At 29.6% G+C, this 14,965-nt stretch overlaps 5 protein-coding genes and 1 long non-coding RNA gene across 10 annotated transcripts in view; 3 read left to right on the top strand and 3 right to left on the bottom strand.

Moving 5' to 3' along the window:
• tws (protein phosphatase 2 regulatory subunit tws) overlaps positions 1-716 on the bottom strand; it is a 43,202-nt gene extending 42,486 nt beyond the window's left edge. For all 3 annotated transcript variants that reach the window (XM_085657338.1, XM_085657336.1, XM_085657337.1), the window contains exon 1: positions 613-716. In XM_085657338.1, the coding sequence (XP_085513464.1) occupies positions 613-707 (95 nt within the window). In that variant the 5' untranslated portion in view covers positions 708-716. The remainder of the gene's footprint in view (positions 1-612) is intronic.
• TAF1B (TATA box-binding protein-associated factor RNA polymerase I subunit B) lies at positions 529-6,659 on the top strand. Of its 2 annotated transcripts, XM_085657335.1 has the most exons (12): positions 529-1,102; positions 1,400-1,512; positions 1,576-1,666; positions 1,784-1,988; positions 2,065-2,206; positions 2,299-2,423; positions 2,500-2,715; positions 2,808-3,037; positions 3,126-3,318; positions 4,786-5,226; positions 5,309-6,171; positions 6,262-6,659. In XM_085657335.1, exons 1-12 carry the CDS (start codon positions 916-918, stop codon positions 6,507-6,509), a joined length of 3,054 nt encoding a protein of 1,017 aa, XP_085513461.1. In that variant the 5' UTR covers positions 529-915; the 3' UTR covers positions 6,510-6,659. The 2 variants fall into 2 exon arrangements, with proteins under 2 accessions (XP_085513461.1, XP_085513460.1); XM_085657334.1 differs by having other exon boundaries at positions 5,309-6,659.
• Positions 3,339-3,846, top strand: LOC118441761 (isoaspartyl peptidase/L-asparaginase). The gene has a single exon (XM_035866638.2). The coding sequence runs from the start codon at positions 3,452-3,454 to the stop codon at positions 3,827-3,829; it is 378 nt and encodes a 125-aa protein (XP_035722531.1). The 5' UTR covers positions 3,339-3,451; the 3' UTR covers positions 3,830-3,846.
• A 2,141-nt stretch (positions 6,660-8,800) lies between the features above and the next one.
• On the bottom strand, positions 8,801-10,319 carry LOC146872991 (uncharacterized). Its single transcript, XR_014982254.1, has 3 exons — positions 10,223-10,319; positions 9,444-9,551; positions 8,801-8,977 (listed from the first exon to the last, which is right to left on the bottom strand). It is a non-coding gene; the product is annotated as an uncharacterized LOC146872991 (long non-coding RNA).
• Positions 10,320-10,634: 315 nt separating this feature from the next.
• abs (ATP-dependent RNA helicase abstrakt) lies at positions 10,635-13,551 on the top strand. Of its 2 annotated transcripts, none has more exons than XM_085656961.1 (10): positions 10,635-10,900; positions 10,983-11,253; positions 11,330-11,675; positions 11,775-11,908; positions 11,994-12,150; positions 12,226-12,361; positions 12,469-12,769; positions 12,849-12,998; positions 13,089-13,271; positions 13,348-13,551. In XM_085656961.1, the coding sequence occupies exons 1-10, from the start codon at positions 10,865-10,867 to the stop codon at positions 13,482-13,484; spliced, it is 1,851 nt and encodes a 616-aa protein (XP_085513087.1). In that variant the 5' UTR covers positions 10,635-10,864; the 3' UTR covers positions 13,485-13,551. The 2 variants fall into 2 exon arrangements, with proteins under 2 accessions (XP_085513087.1, XP_035722856.1); XM_035866963.2 differs by having other exon boundaries at positions 10,636-10,900; positions 12,226-12,388.
• Positions 13,552-13,703: 152 nt separating this feature from the next.
• Positions 13,704-14,942, bottom strand: Naam (Nicotinamide amidase). The gene is made up of 3 exons (XM_035866964.2): positions 14,735-14,942; positions 14,423-14,667; positions 13,704-14,338 (listed from the first exon to the last, which is right to left on the bottom strand). Exons 1-3 carry the CDS (start codon positions 14,927-14,929, stop codon positions 13,771-13,773), a joined length of 1,008 nt encoding a protein of 335 aa, XP_035722857.1. The 5' UTR covers positions 14,930-14,942; the 3' UTR covers positions 13,704-13,770.
• Between the last annotated feature and the right edge of the window lie 23 nt (positions 14,943-14,965).

A 14,965-nucleotide genomic window follows, 5' to 3' on the forward strand; every position in this document is an offset into this window, starting at 1 on the left:
CTTCTCTCTCCTTTTTCGTCGTCTCGCTTAAACGTCGACGACGACGACGACGACGACGACGACGACGACGACGACGACGACGAAGACGACGAAGACGACGAAGACGACGACGACGACGACGATTACACCACAATGATAGTAGCAACTCTATAGATTATTCATGAAGAAGACGAAGATGCTCGTCGACATCGACGACGACGAGGACGACGAGGAAACTACGCATCGAGTCTCGTGTTCAATTTGTATAAACGTTGAAACACGTAAAAACGTTTTAATGGACACCGACGAATAATCATGACGACGATGGAGTCGTTGGTTTGGTTAATCGGTGGTATAATAACTAGTAACGCGATAAAACTTTGCTACCAAAAGATACGGATGATTTCGACGATGACAGAACGTGAACACGAACATCCGAGATTCGTCTTACGCGAGTTGGTGTTTACTACTGAAAGCGACAACGCGCCGACGTGACTCTTCTCTCGAGTCCCCAACGAATCGCGGGGGACAAGGACCGGGGTACCCGAGCCACTTCGGAGTGCAACAGTTCGCTCGATCGAAGCGCCACCGGGGTTGTCTGTCTGTCTCTTTCTAAACCTTTGGTTAACTTACGAGGGAAGGAACGTCGTGTTGACTACTCGAGTCACTGCCCGAGTCTGTGCCCCGCCGAGTGTCCTGTCTACCGATAACGAAGGGATCATGCGCATGAACGCATACACACATATCACGCGCGCGCGTGACCTTTTATACATTACTTATCTAACACATACTCTGAGTGCTTGCGAACTATACAGCCGATTCGTAATTCTCCTATAGCTTAACCCCCACACTATCGGACTATATCATAAAGAAGCAATTTTTCTTTTTCTACCCTCTTTTAATTGCTTTCGAATATGATCGGAAAGAAATGAATATATGGCTTCTAAATATTTCTATTTATTAGAGCTATATTTATTTATTTATTTATATTCTTGCAACGGAAGTGCACCGGTGGAAACGATACAAGAGAGAAGTAAAACCGACGAAGATGTGACTATGGATTTAATTGTACCTGGACTGAATTACTTTCTTTCTCTATATATGCGTCTAAGGAAAATTATATGTACGTTTACGATATGTAAAACACGGCCTTACGTTCTTTTTTAATGGATATATTATTTGACAAATAGTCATCTTTTAGAATTATAAAGGGGGACACTTTTAGAATTATAAAAGGATACTTAGAATTTTTAGAGATCTAATTTATCTGCTATGGGTATATTACGAACGTACTCGTAGTGTCCTCTAGTAGTAAACCTATTATAAAAAATGTTATCAAAATAGTAGGGAAGAAAGGCGGTTTTTAAAATGACGTTTTAATTTGATTAACACGTGTGTTCTGCTTGTCAAATTCAACAAGTTTTAATGGAAGGAGATACAAAAATTAAGCAAGTATGCCGAGTTTGCGGTGGTACACAATTTTCCAAGGAAGCCGGTTATTTTTATTGTGAAATCTGTCAAACACAAAATGAGGTATATCGAAAACTATTTTTCTACTTTAAGGTTATGATATAACATTATATTTTCATTATTCAGGAAATAAGAGAAGAAGTATTGGAAATTCGTGCAGATCCAACTACGAAACTGCGAAAGATTACAATAAAACAACAGAAAGACCGAAAACATGGTTAATATTATATTTTATATTTAATTTTATTTGTCTTGTTTGGTTACCGGGTATCTATCGTAATCATTTTTTATAGTACTATTGAAGTATATATACTAAATTTGAATGACTGTGCAGGTGAAAATCAAGGATGGACAACATGGGAAATATATAATTTTGTTTTAATTGGATTAACCGATGAACTGATTGAACTTGGTGCTTCGCCGGATATAAAATTGACTGTGCTACAATTATGGGCAGCATATTTAAACAAACTCGAAGTTGCATTCATTTCGATAACTAAGAAATGTGTACCAAAACTATCTAAAAGATATCGTAAAAAGTTGGTTTATATTTCTTTGACTATATTAAAACATGAGATCCAAAATTTTGTTATATTTATGACCATTTTATTACAGAGATGCAGAAATCATTTATGGCAAAGTTCGATCACAAAGGAAGATTAGAAAACGGAATAGAACAAATATAAATAGTGCAAGTAATTCTATGATTTCTGGTACTCAAAGTGATGGTGGTTCACAAATGTTACATAGAAACAAGGTACTCTACTGCAGTGTAAAATTCTTTGCTTTATAAAAAAATTGATGAAATGATATTAAAATAATATATGCTACTTTAATTGGTTTTAACAGAAACTCATGATAAATGCAGATTATGAAAAATATATGAAATCTCAAACAAATTCTGATGCTTTTAGTGCAATTACTCAAAGTGGTTACAGCTCTGATGGAGGAACATCAATTGAAGCAGAAGGAAAGTATGTTTTGCTTATAACTATAAAATGAAACCTTAATATGTATTAGAATATGTATTAATTAAAACTTTTTATATAGGGTATCCTTTAGCAAACATGCAAAAGAGGAATCTAAAAAAATAAAAGAATTATCCAAAAAAATTCCTTATGGAAAAAGGATTAAATACAGAGAAACACATATTACTACTCAATATAAAGCAGGACCATATATAATTACAGCAATGAAACTGTGGGCTATTGTTTATCTTGGCCTAAGAATTCATAAAGAACCAATACAGTTAAGTGATATGTTAAGGTTCGTAATTATAATAATACTTCATTTGATTTAAAAATAAATCTTTTTTCTTTTTGTTAGTTACTGTATGTATATATAATGTAATTTGCTAGATATGCAAGAGAGGGTCATATGTCTTACTATAGATTAGATCATTTAGTTCCATCTGAAGTGAAACTGTCTCAGAATGATGTGAATTTTTTAACACAAAATACAGAGATAACCCATAAGGGTATGAGAAGGATAGCTGCAAGTATGGCAAAATTTATTGGAATTAAAAAAATGAGTTGTCCAAATCTTTTTCCACTGATCAGTCGTTATTGTCAGGAATTAGCATTACCAAGTATGAAAACTTTTAATATATAACTTCTTAATATATAAAAAAAATGTACTATTATTAATTATGCATTACTTCTTAAAATATTTTTTAGGAGGAGTATTACTATATGCTGAAAGATTTATTGCTCTCTCTCCTCCAACAATGCTTTTTGATTTTAAGAGGCCATACATCCCTAACTATGAAGCACGTGCCATGGCATTTATTATAGTTGTATTAAAAGTGTTATTTGGATTGGATGGTATAACAGAGAATATTATTAGTAAGACTGCAGAACATATTAATAAGTAAGTTGTGTTATTTTTCCACCTTTCAATTTTTTGTTTATGAGAAAAATGACATTTTAATTGAGGAGGTTAAATTTTTATTTATATTTGTCTCAAATTTTATAAAAATATTTGTATTACAAAATCACTCATTATGTCTATAACAAAATGTCATTATCGAAAAAATAATAGCTTTAAACAAAGAAACAATATAGATGAAACATTTAAAAATGTAACATATAATAACTTGGAAAAGAAGTGTATTTGTCAAAGGGATACAAATTTACCGTGTATAATTGTACACGGTGGTGTAGGAAATTGTGAAGATGTTTTGGTTATTGAAAAAATGACAGCTTGTCAGAAAGCTGCATCTAATGGATATAAAAAATTATTAAAGGGAGGTAGTTCTATAGAAGCTGTAGAAACAGCTTTATGGTGGTTGGAATGTGATGAATTTTTTAATTGTGGTTATGGATCTGTATTAAATGAAATAGGTAGAAATATGTACCAATTCTATAAGAAATATATATAGTTTAAATATTGATATATGTATTAAATATAGGACAAGTACAAATGGATGCAGGTATTATGGACGGAGATAAATTTGAATGTGGCTCAGTAGCAGCAATTTCAGATATAGAACATCCTATATCGCTTGCTAGGTACGTTTTGGAGAATCTCCCAAATAATATAATTGTTGGAGAAAGTGCTAAACAGTTAGCACAATGTGCAAATATAAATTGGTTATCACAAGGGAATATGGTTGCACCAGCTGCATATCTTGCCTATAAATTAAGTGAAAATGAAAGCTATATAACTGATTATAACATGGAAGATTTAGAACATATTCAAACATTGCAAAGTAATAAAGTAAAAATATTACAATTGTTGAAAAATATTATTTTAACATTATCTGTAGGTAGTGTTGGAACTGTTGGTTGTGTGGCATGGGATGGTTATAGTATTGCTGCTGGAACAACAACAGGTGGTTTAAATAGAAAACTGGTTGGAAGAGTGGGAGATTCTCCATTATTGGGATGTGGAACATATGCTGATAAAAATGTAGGATGTTCTTTAACGGGTCATGGAGAATCTATGATAAAGCTTGGAATGGCCCGATGTATTGCAGAAGATATTAATCAAGGTTATGATCCAAGAACTGCATTACAGAGAAACTTAGATTACATGTTGACTAAACTTAAGAAAAATGGCGGTGGTATTGTACTTAAAAGAGATGGATCCTGGGATATATATTTTACTTACAAAAGAATGCCATATGCTTTTATTAAAAATAATATGATTATATATGGGGCAGATTTAAATGAACGGAAAACAAATGTTTATGAAGATCTTGATGCAAACAAATTTTGTTAATGTAAACATTTCTTTGTAATTATTTTTTTTATGATATATTTATTTTTCTAATTTGTTAAAATGTATCATTTAAAAGGTTCTATTCTATCTTTTTTTTTTTTGTATTTGTTTCAGTGTAGCTAAAAAACGAGATGTACTTGATAAAAAATTATTTAGTTTTTGTGAATGGCAAAGATACATTGAATGTAGGAAAAATATTTTAGTAAATAACCATTTTCCAACAAAATTGAAATACAATCCAAGCATACCGCTAAAAAATCATATGTATTTTAAATTTTTGGAATTTATTAAATCAAAAAAAGATGGAGAAGCTCCAGAAATAACTAATTATAAGCATCTTTTTCCACGAGATCTTTCTGATGCTATGAAACGGTGTTTTGAAAAATTAAATCAAGATAACACACCATCAGAAGACATGACAATATTTACTCCCTCGTTAACTCCTTTTTATTCTTATCTTCAACAACTTTATGATAATGCCTCCAACGAATTTCCTGATATATTAAAAACTGACTTTTATGTAACAAAAGTTGGGTACATGACTCATGTCAAAGAGTAAGTAAAATCCATTGTATATATATTTTTACCTGTATTTATGTTAAAAATATTTATTTGTAACTATTATGTTTTTTTACAGTTTTAAACAACTTGCTGCACAATGTAATATAAATTTGGAAATTATAGATTCTAGATCACATTTTATCGATAAAATTGTACCTTTCTTTGAACCAAATAAGATGACAAATTTGTTGGAACTTAAAGAAGATGTTCGAGTACATGATTATATTGTATCAAAAGAAGAAAATGTAAAAAAGATAGAAAATTTTGTTAGTTATATGGATAAAAATATACCTTGCTATACTAGAATTAACGATACAAAACTACAGCATTTTGATGATGTACAAAGTTCGTTTAAAAAGATAACAAATTTCGAATGTAATGATCATAATGATTTTATATTTGGAGATGTTTTACCAAGTGGTAAATTATTAATACCCAAAGAAGATAATTCTGAATCGGAAGATGACGTATTATATCCTAAAGATACTGAAAAAAAAACTGAATTTATGAATATAGAATTTTATCAGAAATATAATATTGAATTAACACATTATGAACAAGAATCAATGCTTAAACCACAAAAAGAGGAAACTGTTGAAGATTTTATGAAACGTAAAATGCATCAATTTCGTGATTCAAAAGGAAAATTTATAAAAGCTGTAGAAGTAAAAAAATTTATGAATATGTATAATTTCATGAATCCTAATGTAATAGATAATTTTAATTTCTATGAATTACATAATTTTACTGGATTAAATTTTGATGTTAGCCTGAATCAATCTGATAATCTTGAAATGGATATATTCAAAGAGTCATATGATATATTGGAAGAACAAAAACAAATACTTGATAGAGAATATAATTATAGTGACAATTTAAAAGATTTGGATGATTGTTTAGATTTATTTGATATATCTGATAATTTAGATGAAAATCAAGGTATCAATGAAACAAATTTTCCTTTAAATAAGGACATAGATTCCATCGAACAAAAACTTGATAACATGAAATTTTACTGTCCTTTTCAAGATTACTGGATGTATCACTGTATATTCAGTCGTGTCAAAGGGAAAAATTTTGAATTATTTGAAAAAATTTTACCAAGAAGTTTTCGTTGGTTATTAAATGAAGCTGCGAATATTTTAGAAATGACTACAGAAGATTTATATGAAGAAATCTGCATAATAGAAAGTTTTTATTCACAAATTTTAAATCCTGATGATGTACTTGAAGATTCTACGAGATTACATCGCAGTCTCATTATTAGTAAATGGTAAAATTTGTATTATAGTTTAGGCAACTGTATATAAAAACTTAATTATATATGTATACACAAACGATATACAAATAGATTTTATAGAGTATATACTTAGTTTTATCTATTTAATCTATTTGTTATATTTTATTTTGTTTGTATACAAGATTGAACGTGGTGCTATATTTATAAAAGATAATTTAATAAAATATTCAAAAGAAATTTAAATAAAATATAAATTCAATAATTAACTGTCTTATATTGGTCTTGATAAGGCATAAAGTTATCTTCGAATAATGTTGTGGAGACATTAAAGCTTTTCATTACTGTTCATTTCTACAATATTTTTGAATTATAACCCAGAGTTATTTTTTTCTATCGTTTCTCTAATAGAGTAAGGAACAAACCTATCGATAATAGTAAAGTCCTATTTTATCGATCTACAGATAATACTAGCTTCCTGTTTTATCGACTATATTCTAACATGTTATTAATTCTTATTTATTCTTCGAAAAAAATCATGTCACAAAATGTTATTCTTTGCGACAATAGTTTATGCATAAAAATAAAATTTTTTAAAAAATTCGTAAAGCCATATCCTTGTTGTTCACTATCTCTGGTTCTATAATGATTTACGCTATTAATGAGAACAGGCGTAATTCTTAACCAATTTTGATGAACAAGGTCTCATTTTAAAGACGAAGTTTTGATCTAGAACATATCTTTCTCGAATTTTTGGAAAAGCTTTATTTTCTTTGAAAAAAATTATATTAAAAAATAGCATTTTTCGAAAATAGTTTATGGACAAATAAAAAGCTTTTTCTAAAATTAGCACGAGAAACTTAAAATAATTTCAATTTAAAATTCCAATACTTCAAAATTTTCATTTCGAGACTATTGACCATGTGCTATATCGACATATTCGGACTTTTTATTAACTTTTATGATTACCGGATCTGTTCTTCTTGAACTTTCAACGAGTAAATATCAAAAGTTTTTCAGTATGTCTTTGCTGCAAGTATCAACAAATATTTGAAGTATACTTTTATATCACACGTTTCTTCAATAATTTATACAGTTTCTTATTATAACGGTGATACTAATAGTTTTATTTTTATTTTTTCGAATATCGGAAATATTTCGTTTCAGAACATCATTGTGCTCTAAATTAAAAATATTGCAAAGTAGAAGCAGTGTTTGTTCGTTTGCATTTCGCGATTTAAACAGCAAGTGTTTTTGCATCGACTACGTGCAATACAGTCCCTCCGATCACTCAGTCATGTCGAGGACAAGAGGTCCGAATCGGCACGAGTGATTGGTTGTAGAAGATTTTAGAAGGTTGTAGAAGAATTAGTAGAAGAGGATTGAGTGACCACAAATAAATTCCTTCGGAGATTTAGTCATGAATAGTTTCTTAATTTTTGATTTATTTATTAAATCAGGATAGGGTCTTCTTGTTCAAACACATTTATAATTATTTCAAATTTTTAATATTTTAAAATATTAAATATTTTTCTCGCATAAATTGTAAAAAATCATTATTCATGGATTCTAATAAAAAATGAGCAAGAAGACATTTGCAATGGATAAGGCTCTGAATTACAAGCGAAATTGTATGATCTGTTTTCTAATAATTAGAGTAATCACTTATAAGAAGGATCATTCAAGGATTTTTTTATTACATTTTTAAATAAAAATTAATCAAATATTTAATCAATTTTGTTGGTAAAAGAATAGTCTCTATAGAATCATTCATTTCTTCATCCATGAATGAAGAAAATCAAGTAGGATTATTGCTTTTGTAAGATGAAAATTGAATAGAGTCATTGATACAAAACAAAAAGAGTTGTAGAATTACAGTTCGTAGGCCTTAGAATAAATTAATGAATTTTTAGTACATTCTCGATTTTTCTTTTCAGGGTTGAGTTATAGTTGCGTTAGATTTATCAGTTTTCTTCTACGTTTTAGAATAAGTTTAGATTTTAGTTCTTCTGCATTAACGATAGTTATCGATTGCTCTGTACTAGTGATTAGGATACGAAGCAAAGAAGAGGCTATATACCGAAGACGTTTCCACAAACTGTGGTTTAAAAACGGAATTAATTAGACTATTGAGTTATTTTCGAAGGTTCTTCGAAATCTTTCGAGAATGGCTTAGTCATATTTTAATTTTACCATGTTGTCACTTAAAATGCTCTTATAGTGATGGGTGTAGTAGTATAGATTTGAAAAACTGAGACGACGTAACATTCCATCTCCGGTTCCACATTGCCACGCGTACGCAAATAGGATTATTTCATATTTTATGCATCTTTATTATTAAAATCGAGATATAAATTTTGCACATTTTCTCTTTTCTAAAGCTCAATTAAATTCATAATTTTATTTTAATAAAATCAAGTTCGATTAAAGTCACATATCTGCGGAACGTATAAGATATAGCAATTGTGGAAACCAATAGAAGTACACTAAATAAAGATGTCCATCGAGCTGAAACAAGCAAAATGGAATGTGCGCTAAGTTCTTCAAGTTTTGTCACGCGTTACTAATACAATACTTCTTTCACAGAAAATATTTCTTTATCATCAGTATCCAGAATTTTTTATTTTCTTTTATTTTTCTTAAGTTAAATTAAATTAAATTTAGAATTTTATCTTTCACTTAAATGATATACATATATACATATTTTTTGTTCTTATTTCTTTTCAGCTAGTTCCAAGTCGTGGGATCGCGAACTCGGGAAAGAATTATTATAAAATAAAATTATTTTATTACCATTTAAACAATGTACTATATACGTAAAATATAATTAATTAATATTTGAACAATATGATATTCTTTTCAACGTTCTAAAAATCATATATATGTACTATCATATACTATCGATTAATAGATATAATAAAAATATAATAGATTTTATTAAAAGTATGCGAATCGTGAATAAAGGATTATTTACCTGTTAATGAAGAAAACTTTGAAGTCGCTAGTACATCGCATGCTTCCAATCGTGATTCGATCAATAAACTTTCCGGCAACTTAAAGGAACACCAGCTGATACGTATTTCTGAAACCGACAACCGAAAACGAAGAAAGTGTCATGTATATTATAAAAACAAACAAATTAGGAGAACAAATTTGATGTGTAAGTCTTGTGGAGTTATACTTTGTTTCGCTTCGTATCATTTGAAAAATAAATACTAAGTATTTAACAAAAATTTATTAAATAAATACTTGATTTTAATACAAAAAAATCTTGTATTTATTTACATATCTGTATCTTCACAATTTCGATCAAATAAAGGGACTAAATTGAGAACTGCCGATGAAATTTGTAAAACTTGACGATTTTTGTCTCCCAAGGTCCTCGAAAAATTGCCGGTGACAAGCGAAATGATGTGAGTCAGTTCTTCCGGCGCGAAACGAACAATTTTTGATTCGACTTGCGGACGGCATAGCACACACATGAAGGTTGCGAACGTGATTAAAAGTTCTACTGAGGATTTTATTGTTCGAAATTTGTGCTTAATAATTCGTTATGTTTGAAGATGACGATGTTGGACGGTAAGCGGGGTCTCATACATCTCCTGTTAGTTAAGAAGCCTGAAGTTCCCGAAGAGGAAAGACATAGCGAATCGGTATCATGAAACGTGGATTTTAGAGTAGAGTTAACGTCAGTCTATGGGTTTTCATATACAGCAACTTATATGTAGTGAGACCTGGATCGGTAGTACTTACGTTATATTGAAATTTAATTGTAAATCACGCAACGCAAGTATTATTGGGCGAATGGCTGCATATTTCACTATATTTTCAAAATCTCTTTGAATTAATTCTGATTAAACATTAAAGTATTAACATTTTACATTACCAATAATACTTCTACAAGAAAATAGATAAGGTATAGTTAAATTCAAAAATAATTTCTTTAAATTCGCAAATTTATATATTAATTATCATATACGTTAATTATATTTATTATTCTTTATACTTTTATCATGACTAAAATGCGTATCGACGTCGTATCTAGCATGGATCACTGCGAGATGCACGCTATCATCAAGGAAAGATATAAGCTTATGCATCGATACGATAGGCGCATGATGGGGACAGAGTTCCCCGTTTATATTCGTAATTCATATTTTGTCCATACTTGTCGCTGAAGTCACACTTCGAACAAAAAGTAGTGTACAGCCTTAACCTTACAAATATTGTTTACTTGTATTAAGGTGTAGATTGTATAGTTATTTTTAACAATATTTTAACATATCAATAAAATACAATTTTGTTTATAAAATAATGAGGTACTTTGTAATAGAGTAATTTTCTTTTTAATATTATGAATTTAATATTAGTTTATACGATTTGTTAATAATCATTATGAGTCAGATTAATAGCGATGAACGATCTAAAAAAGTAAGTAAATTTGACTATATTGATTATTTCATTATTAATTGCATGTATGTAAGTATATTTATATATTGTATAATATGTATAGAGATACAGGAAAGAAGAAGAGAAAAATACTTTCTCTGACACCGATGAGGATTATGTACCGTATGTATCTGTTAAGGAACGAAAAAAGCAACAGCTTATTAAACTTGGTAAAATTAATCAGTTGAAAGAAGAAAGTGCAAATGGTGGTATTGGAAAAAGTAGCAGCGAAAATGAAAAGGACGATGCTGACGATGATAACGGTCAAGTTTGGGGCCGTAAATCTAATATTTCTCTTCTAGATCAACATACAGAATTAAAAAAATTGGCAGAAGGTAACTCATAGCTAAAAACAAGTATAAACTTATCATGAAATAAAATTAATAAAATATTAATGTTATATGTATGCAGCTAAAAAAGAGAGTGCTATGGAAAAACAATTAAAGGAAGAAGAAAAGATATTGGAAAGTGTGGCAGAAAATAAAGCTTTAATGGGGGTTGCTGAATTGGCAAAAGGTATTCAGTATGAAGATCCAATAAAAACTAGTTGGCATCCTCCAAAGGTAGTACTTAATCTTGGAGAAACAAGACATGAAAGAGTTAGGAAGAAATTAAGAATTTTGGTAGAGGGAGATGATGTACCTCCTCCTTTAAAGAGCTTTAAAGAAATGAAATTTCACAGAGGTATCTTGAATGGTTTAGAACAGAAAGGAATCACTAAACCTACTCCGATTCAAGTACAAGGAATACCTACTGTGTCAGTAATACATTTATTTTATTTTATATTTTTTATTGATTTTGATCTTATCGGTAAACTTTAATATTATTATTTAATTAATCAATGAATCTATAACAGGCTTTCTGGTCGTGATATGATTGGTATAGCTTTTACTGGAAGTGGTAAAACTTTGGTTTTTGTTCTACCCATTATAATGTTTTGCTTAGAACAAGAAGTGGGTATGCCCTTTATAAGAAACGAAGGACCATATGGTAATTATTTAGATAGTTAAATAACATTACAATATATATTATTAAGAATGTATTGTTAGAAACACCATTTTATATTATTTTATAGGTCTTATAATTTGTCCATCACGAGAATTAGCAAAACAAACTTACGATATTATTCGTCATTACACAAATAGTTTAAGACAAGCTGGTTGTCCCGATATACGTAGTTGTTTAGCAATTGGTGGAGTACCTGTATCTGAATCTTTAGAAGTCATTAATAAGTATGTGACAATTGTTTTAGCTATTAACATGTAATTATTAACATGTAATTATTAACAATAATTTAATATCTGCAGAGGTGTACATATAATGGTGGCTACCCCAGGACGTCTTATGGATATGCTAGACAAAAAAATGGTTAAATTAAGTGTATGTAGATATTTATGTATGGATGAAGCAGATCGTATGATAGACATGGGTTTTGAAGAGGACGTGAGGACGATTTTTTCTTTCTTCAGAGTATTTTAACACATTATTAATTTTAGTATGAATTATAATTATATGTAATGAAATAAAAATTAAAAATATTTTTATTATAGGGCCAAAGACAAACGTTACTATTCTCTGCCACTATGCCAAAAAAGATTCAAAATTTTGCTCGTTCAGCCTTAGTAAAACCTGTAACAATAAATGTTGGTCGTGCAGGTGCTGCCTCAATGAATGTAATTCAAGAGGTAGAATATGTAAAACAAGAGGCTAAGATAGTATACCTTCTAGAATGTCTTCAAAAGACTCCACCACCTGTACTTATATTTGCTGAAAAAAAACAGGATGTTGATGCTATTCATGAGTATCTACTTCTAAAAGGAGTAGAAGCTGTAGCAATACACGGAGGAAAAGGTAATAAAATTTAAAGAAAAAATTTGTCATCAAAATATCAGAATTTTACAGTTTTTTACTTGTATTCTTTTTTTTTCAGATCAAGAAGAGAGATCGCGTTCAGTTGAAGCGTTTCGTGCTGGCAGAAAAGATGTGTTAGTAGCAACGGATGTTGCTTCTAAAGGTCTTGATTTTGCAGATGTACAACATGTTATAAATTACGATATGCCAGATGACGTAGAAAATTATGGTACTTTGATTTGCAATTATTGATAAATTTAAAAATAATATTGTTTATTTTTACATGTATGCATGCAATGAAAATAATCTATTATTTCAGTACACAGAATTGGAAGAACTGGAAGATCAGGCAGAACTGGAATAGCCACAACATTTATTAATAAAGCAAATGACGAATCTGTATTACTTGATCTTAAACATTTATTGATGGAAGCAAAACAGAAAGTTCCACCATTTTTACTTGAACTTTGTTCTGAAAATGAAAAATACCTTAATTTGGGAGGTAAAATAATTTATACAAATTTTATTAATTATTCATTTACTTCGATAGAAACCTATATTATCATTTAATCTTATAGATGAACGTGGTTGCAGTTACTGCGGTGGTCTTGGGCACAGAATTACTGAATGTCCTAAACTGGAAGCTATTCAAAATAAACAAGCATCGAATATTGGCCGCCGTGATTATCTAGCCAGTAATGCAGCTGATTATTAATATATATACTTCTCTTTTAATAATGTATATAATAAATATAGTATTTTATTATTTTATATTATATTACTTTTAATTTTCAATAGGTCTTCATTTATAGCCTACTAAGTCTTTATACATTTCATTGTACAATTATTATATATATATATATATATATATATATATATATATATATATATATATATATATATATATTTATATACTCTTTCTCTCTCTCTCTCTCTCTCTATCTCTCTTTCTCTCTCTCTTTCTCTCTCTCTTTCTACTTTATTTTTATATTAGAAGCAAACTATTTGTCAACCTCATTTATGGCACTTAATTTCTTTTTAATTTCCAGAGCAAGTTTATATCCGAGTTCTGGTCTTCTATCTCTTCCTTCAACCATAGCTTTTACTTGACTTGAATTTACAATAATTCCATTATTAGCTATTACATTTGCTTTCGTTTTTTCAATATCCACTAAATCAACTCCACGGCTACAATCATCGATAAGAATAGTACGATAACCATTTGTTGTTGCATCAACAGCAGTAGCACCTACGCATACGTCATATGCTAATCCGCAAATATATATATCTGTGGTGCCTATCTCTTGTAATTGTGAAGCTAATGTTGTCTTTGTTAATTTTTTATTATCCCAAAATACGGAGTATGAATCTACTTCCGGATTAGTTCCTTTGTAAATTTTTATAGCATTTTTAACTATTTTTAAATCTTTATGAAGTTCAGCACCCCATGAATCCTGAACACAATGACGGGGCCAGAGCCTTTGCTTTATTGAAGGTGATGCTTTAAATGTTACACTGTCATATACTCGGACCATTTCTTTAGATATACCATCGCTTTCATCAATTTCCCTATAAAAAAAAATATATATATAAAATTATATACAAAAAACTTGTAATAAAATAAAGTATAAAGAAACTATTAGAAAGTGGTACCTGAAAGGTAAATTATCAATGAAAGATACATGATCTACAGGATGCCAATCAAGTGAATAAAATACAGCATCAAATGTTACTGTATCCAATAAACGATTAATAGGTTCAATTACTTCTAATCCCTCATGTTGTGCAGCACAATGTTTAATGTTTAAAGATCCTGATATAAAATCATTCTGTACATCCACAATAAGAAAGGCACTTTTTGGACGTGTGCAAACTTTAATCCAAAGATTCCAGCATATCTGAATATATAATAAATTGATAAAACACTTTTTACTTACATGTATGTACAAATATATTTATACCCACTTCAAATTCTTCCCTGTCTATCATTCCATCATTATTTAGATCAAAGATTGAATATATTTCTTGCAATTGATCTTCTTCAAGTGCATAAACTTTACCAAGATTATTGCGAAATAAGGCACTACATATAAGTTTAAATTCTGATACAGATAGAAATCCATCTTCATCTTTGTCAAAGGCAGTAAAACATGCATCCATGTTTGTCCACTTTTGCTGTTCGTTTCCAAGTTATTT

This window comes from Vespa mandarinia, chromosome 5 (assembly GCF_050613455.1).
Source record: "Vespa mandarinia isolate Hongniang chromosome 5, ASM5061345v1, whole genome shotgun sequence".
Lineage (NCBI taxonomy): Eukaryota > Metazoa > Arthropoda > Insecta > Hymenoptera > Vespidae > Vespa > Vespa mandarinia.

Bases quoted from the DNA above. Each gene is read 5' to 3' on its own strand.
- TAF1B (XM_085657334.1), top strand. From the start codon at position 916: ATGGCTTCTAAATATTTCTATTTATTAGAGCTATATTTATTTATTTAT. The intron at 1,513-1,575 runs GTATATCGAAAA...TTCATTATTCAG, and splicing joins TCTGTCAAACACAAAATGAG to GAAATAAGAGAAGAAGTATT. The intron at 3,038-3,125 runs GTATGAAAACTT...AATATTTTTTAG, and splicing joins TCAGGAATTAGCATTACCAA to GAGGAGTATTACTATATGCT.
- LOC118441761 (XM_035866638.2), top strand. From the start codon at position 3,452: ATGTCTATAACAAAATGTCATTATCGAAAAAATAATAGCTTTAAACAA.
- abs (XM_035866963.2), top strand. From the start codon at position 10,865: ATGAGTCAGATTAATAGCGATGAACGATCTAAAAAA. The intron at 11,909-11,993 runs GTAATTATTTAG...ATTATTTTATAG, and splicing joins AAGAAACGAAGGACCATATG to GTCTTATAATTTGTCCATCA. The intron at 12,389-12,468 runs GTATTTTAACAC...TTTTTATTATAG, and splicing joins CGATTTTTTCTTTCTTCAGA to GGCCAAAGACAAACGTTACT.
- Naam (XM_035866964.2), bottom strand. From the start codon at position 14,929: ATGGATGCATGTTTTACTGCCTTTGACAAAGATGAAGATGGATTTCTA. The intron at 14,668-14,734 runs GTGGGTATAAAT...TTATATATTCAG, and splicing joins TAGACAGGGAAGAATTTGAA to ATATGCTGGAATCTTTGGAT. The intron at 14,339-14,422 runs GTACCACTTTCT...TTTTTTTTATAG, and splicing joins ATTGATAATTTACCTTTCAG to GGAAATTGATGAAAGCGATG.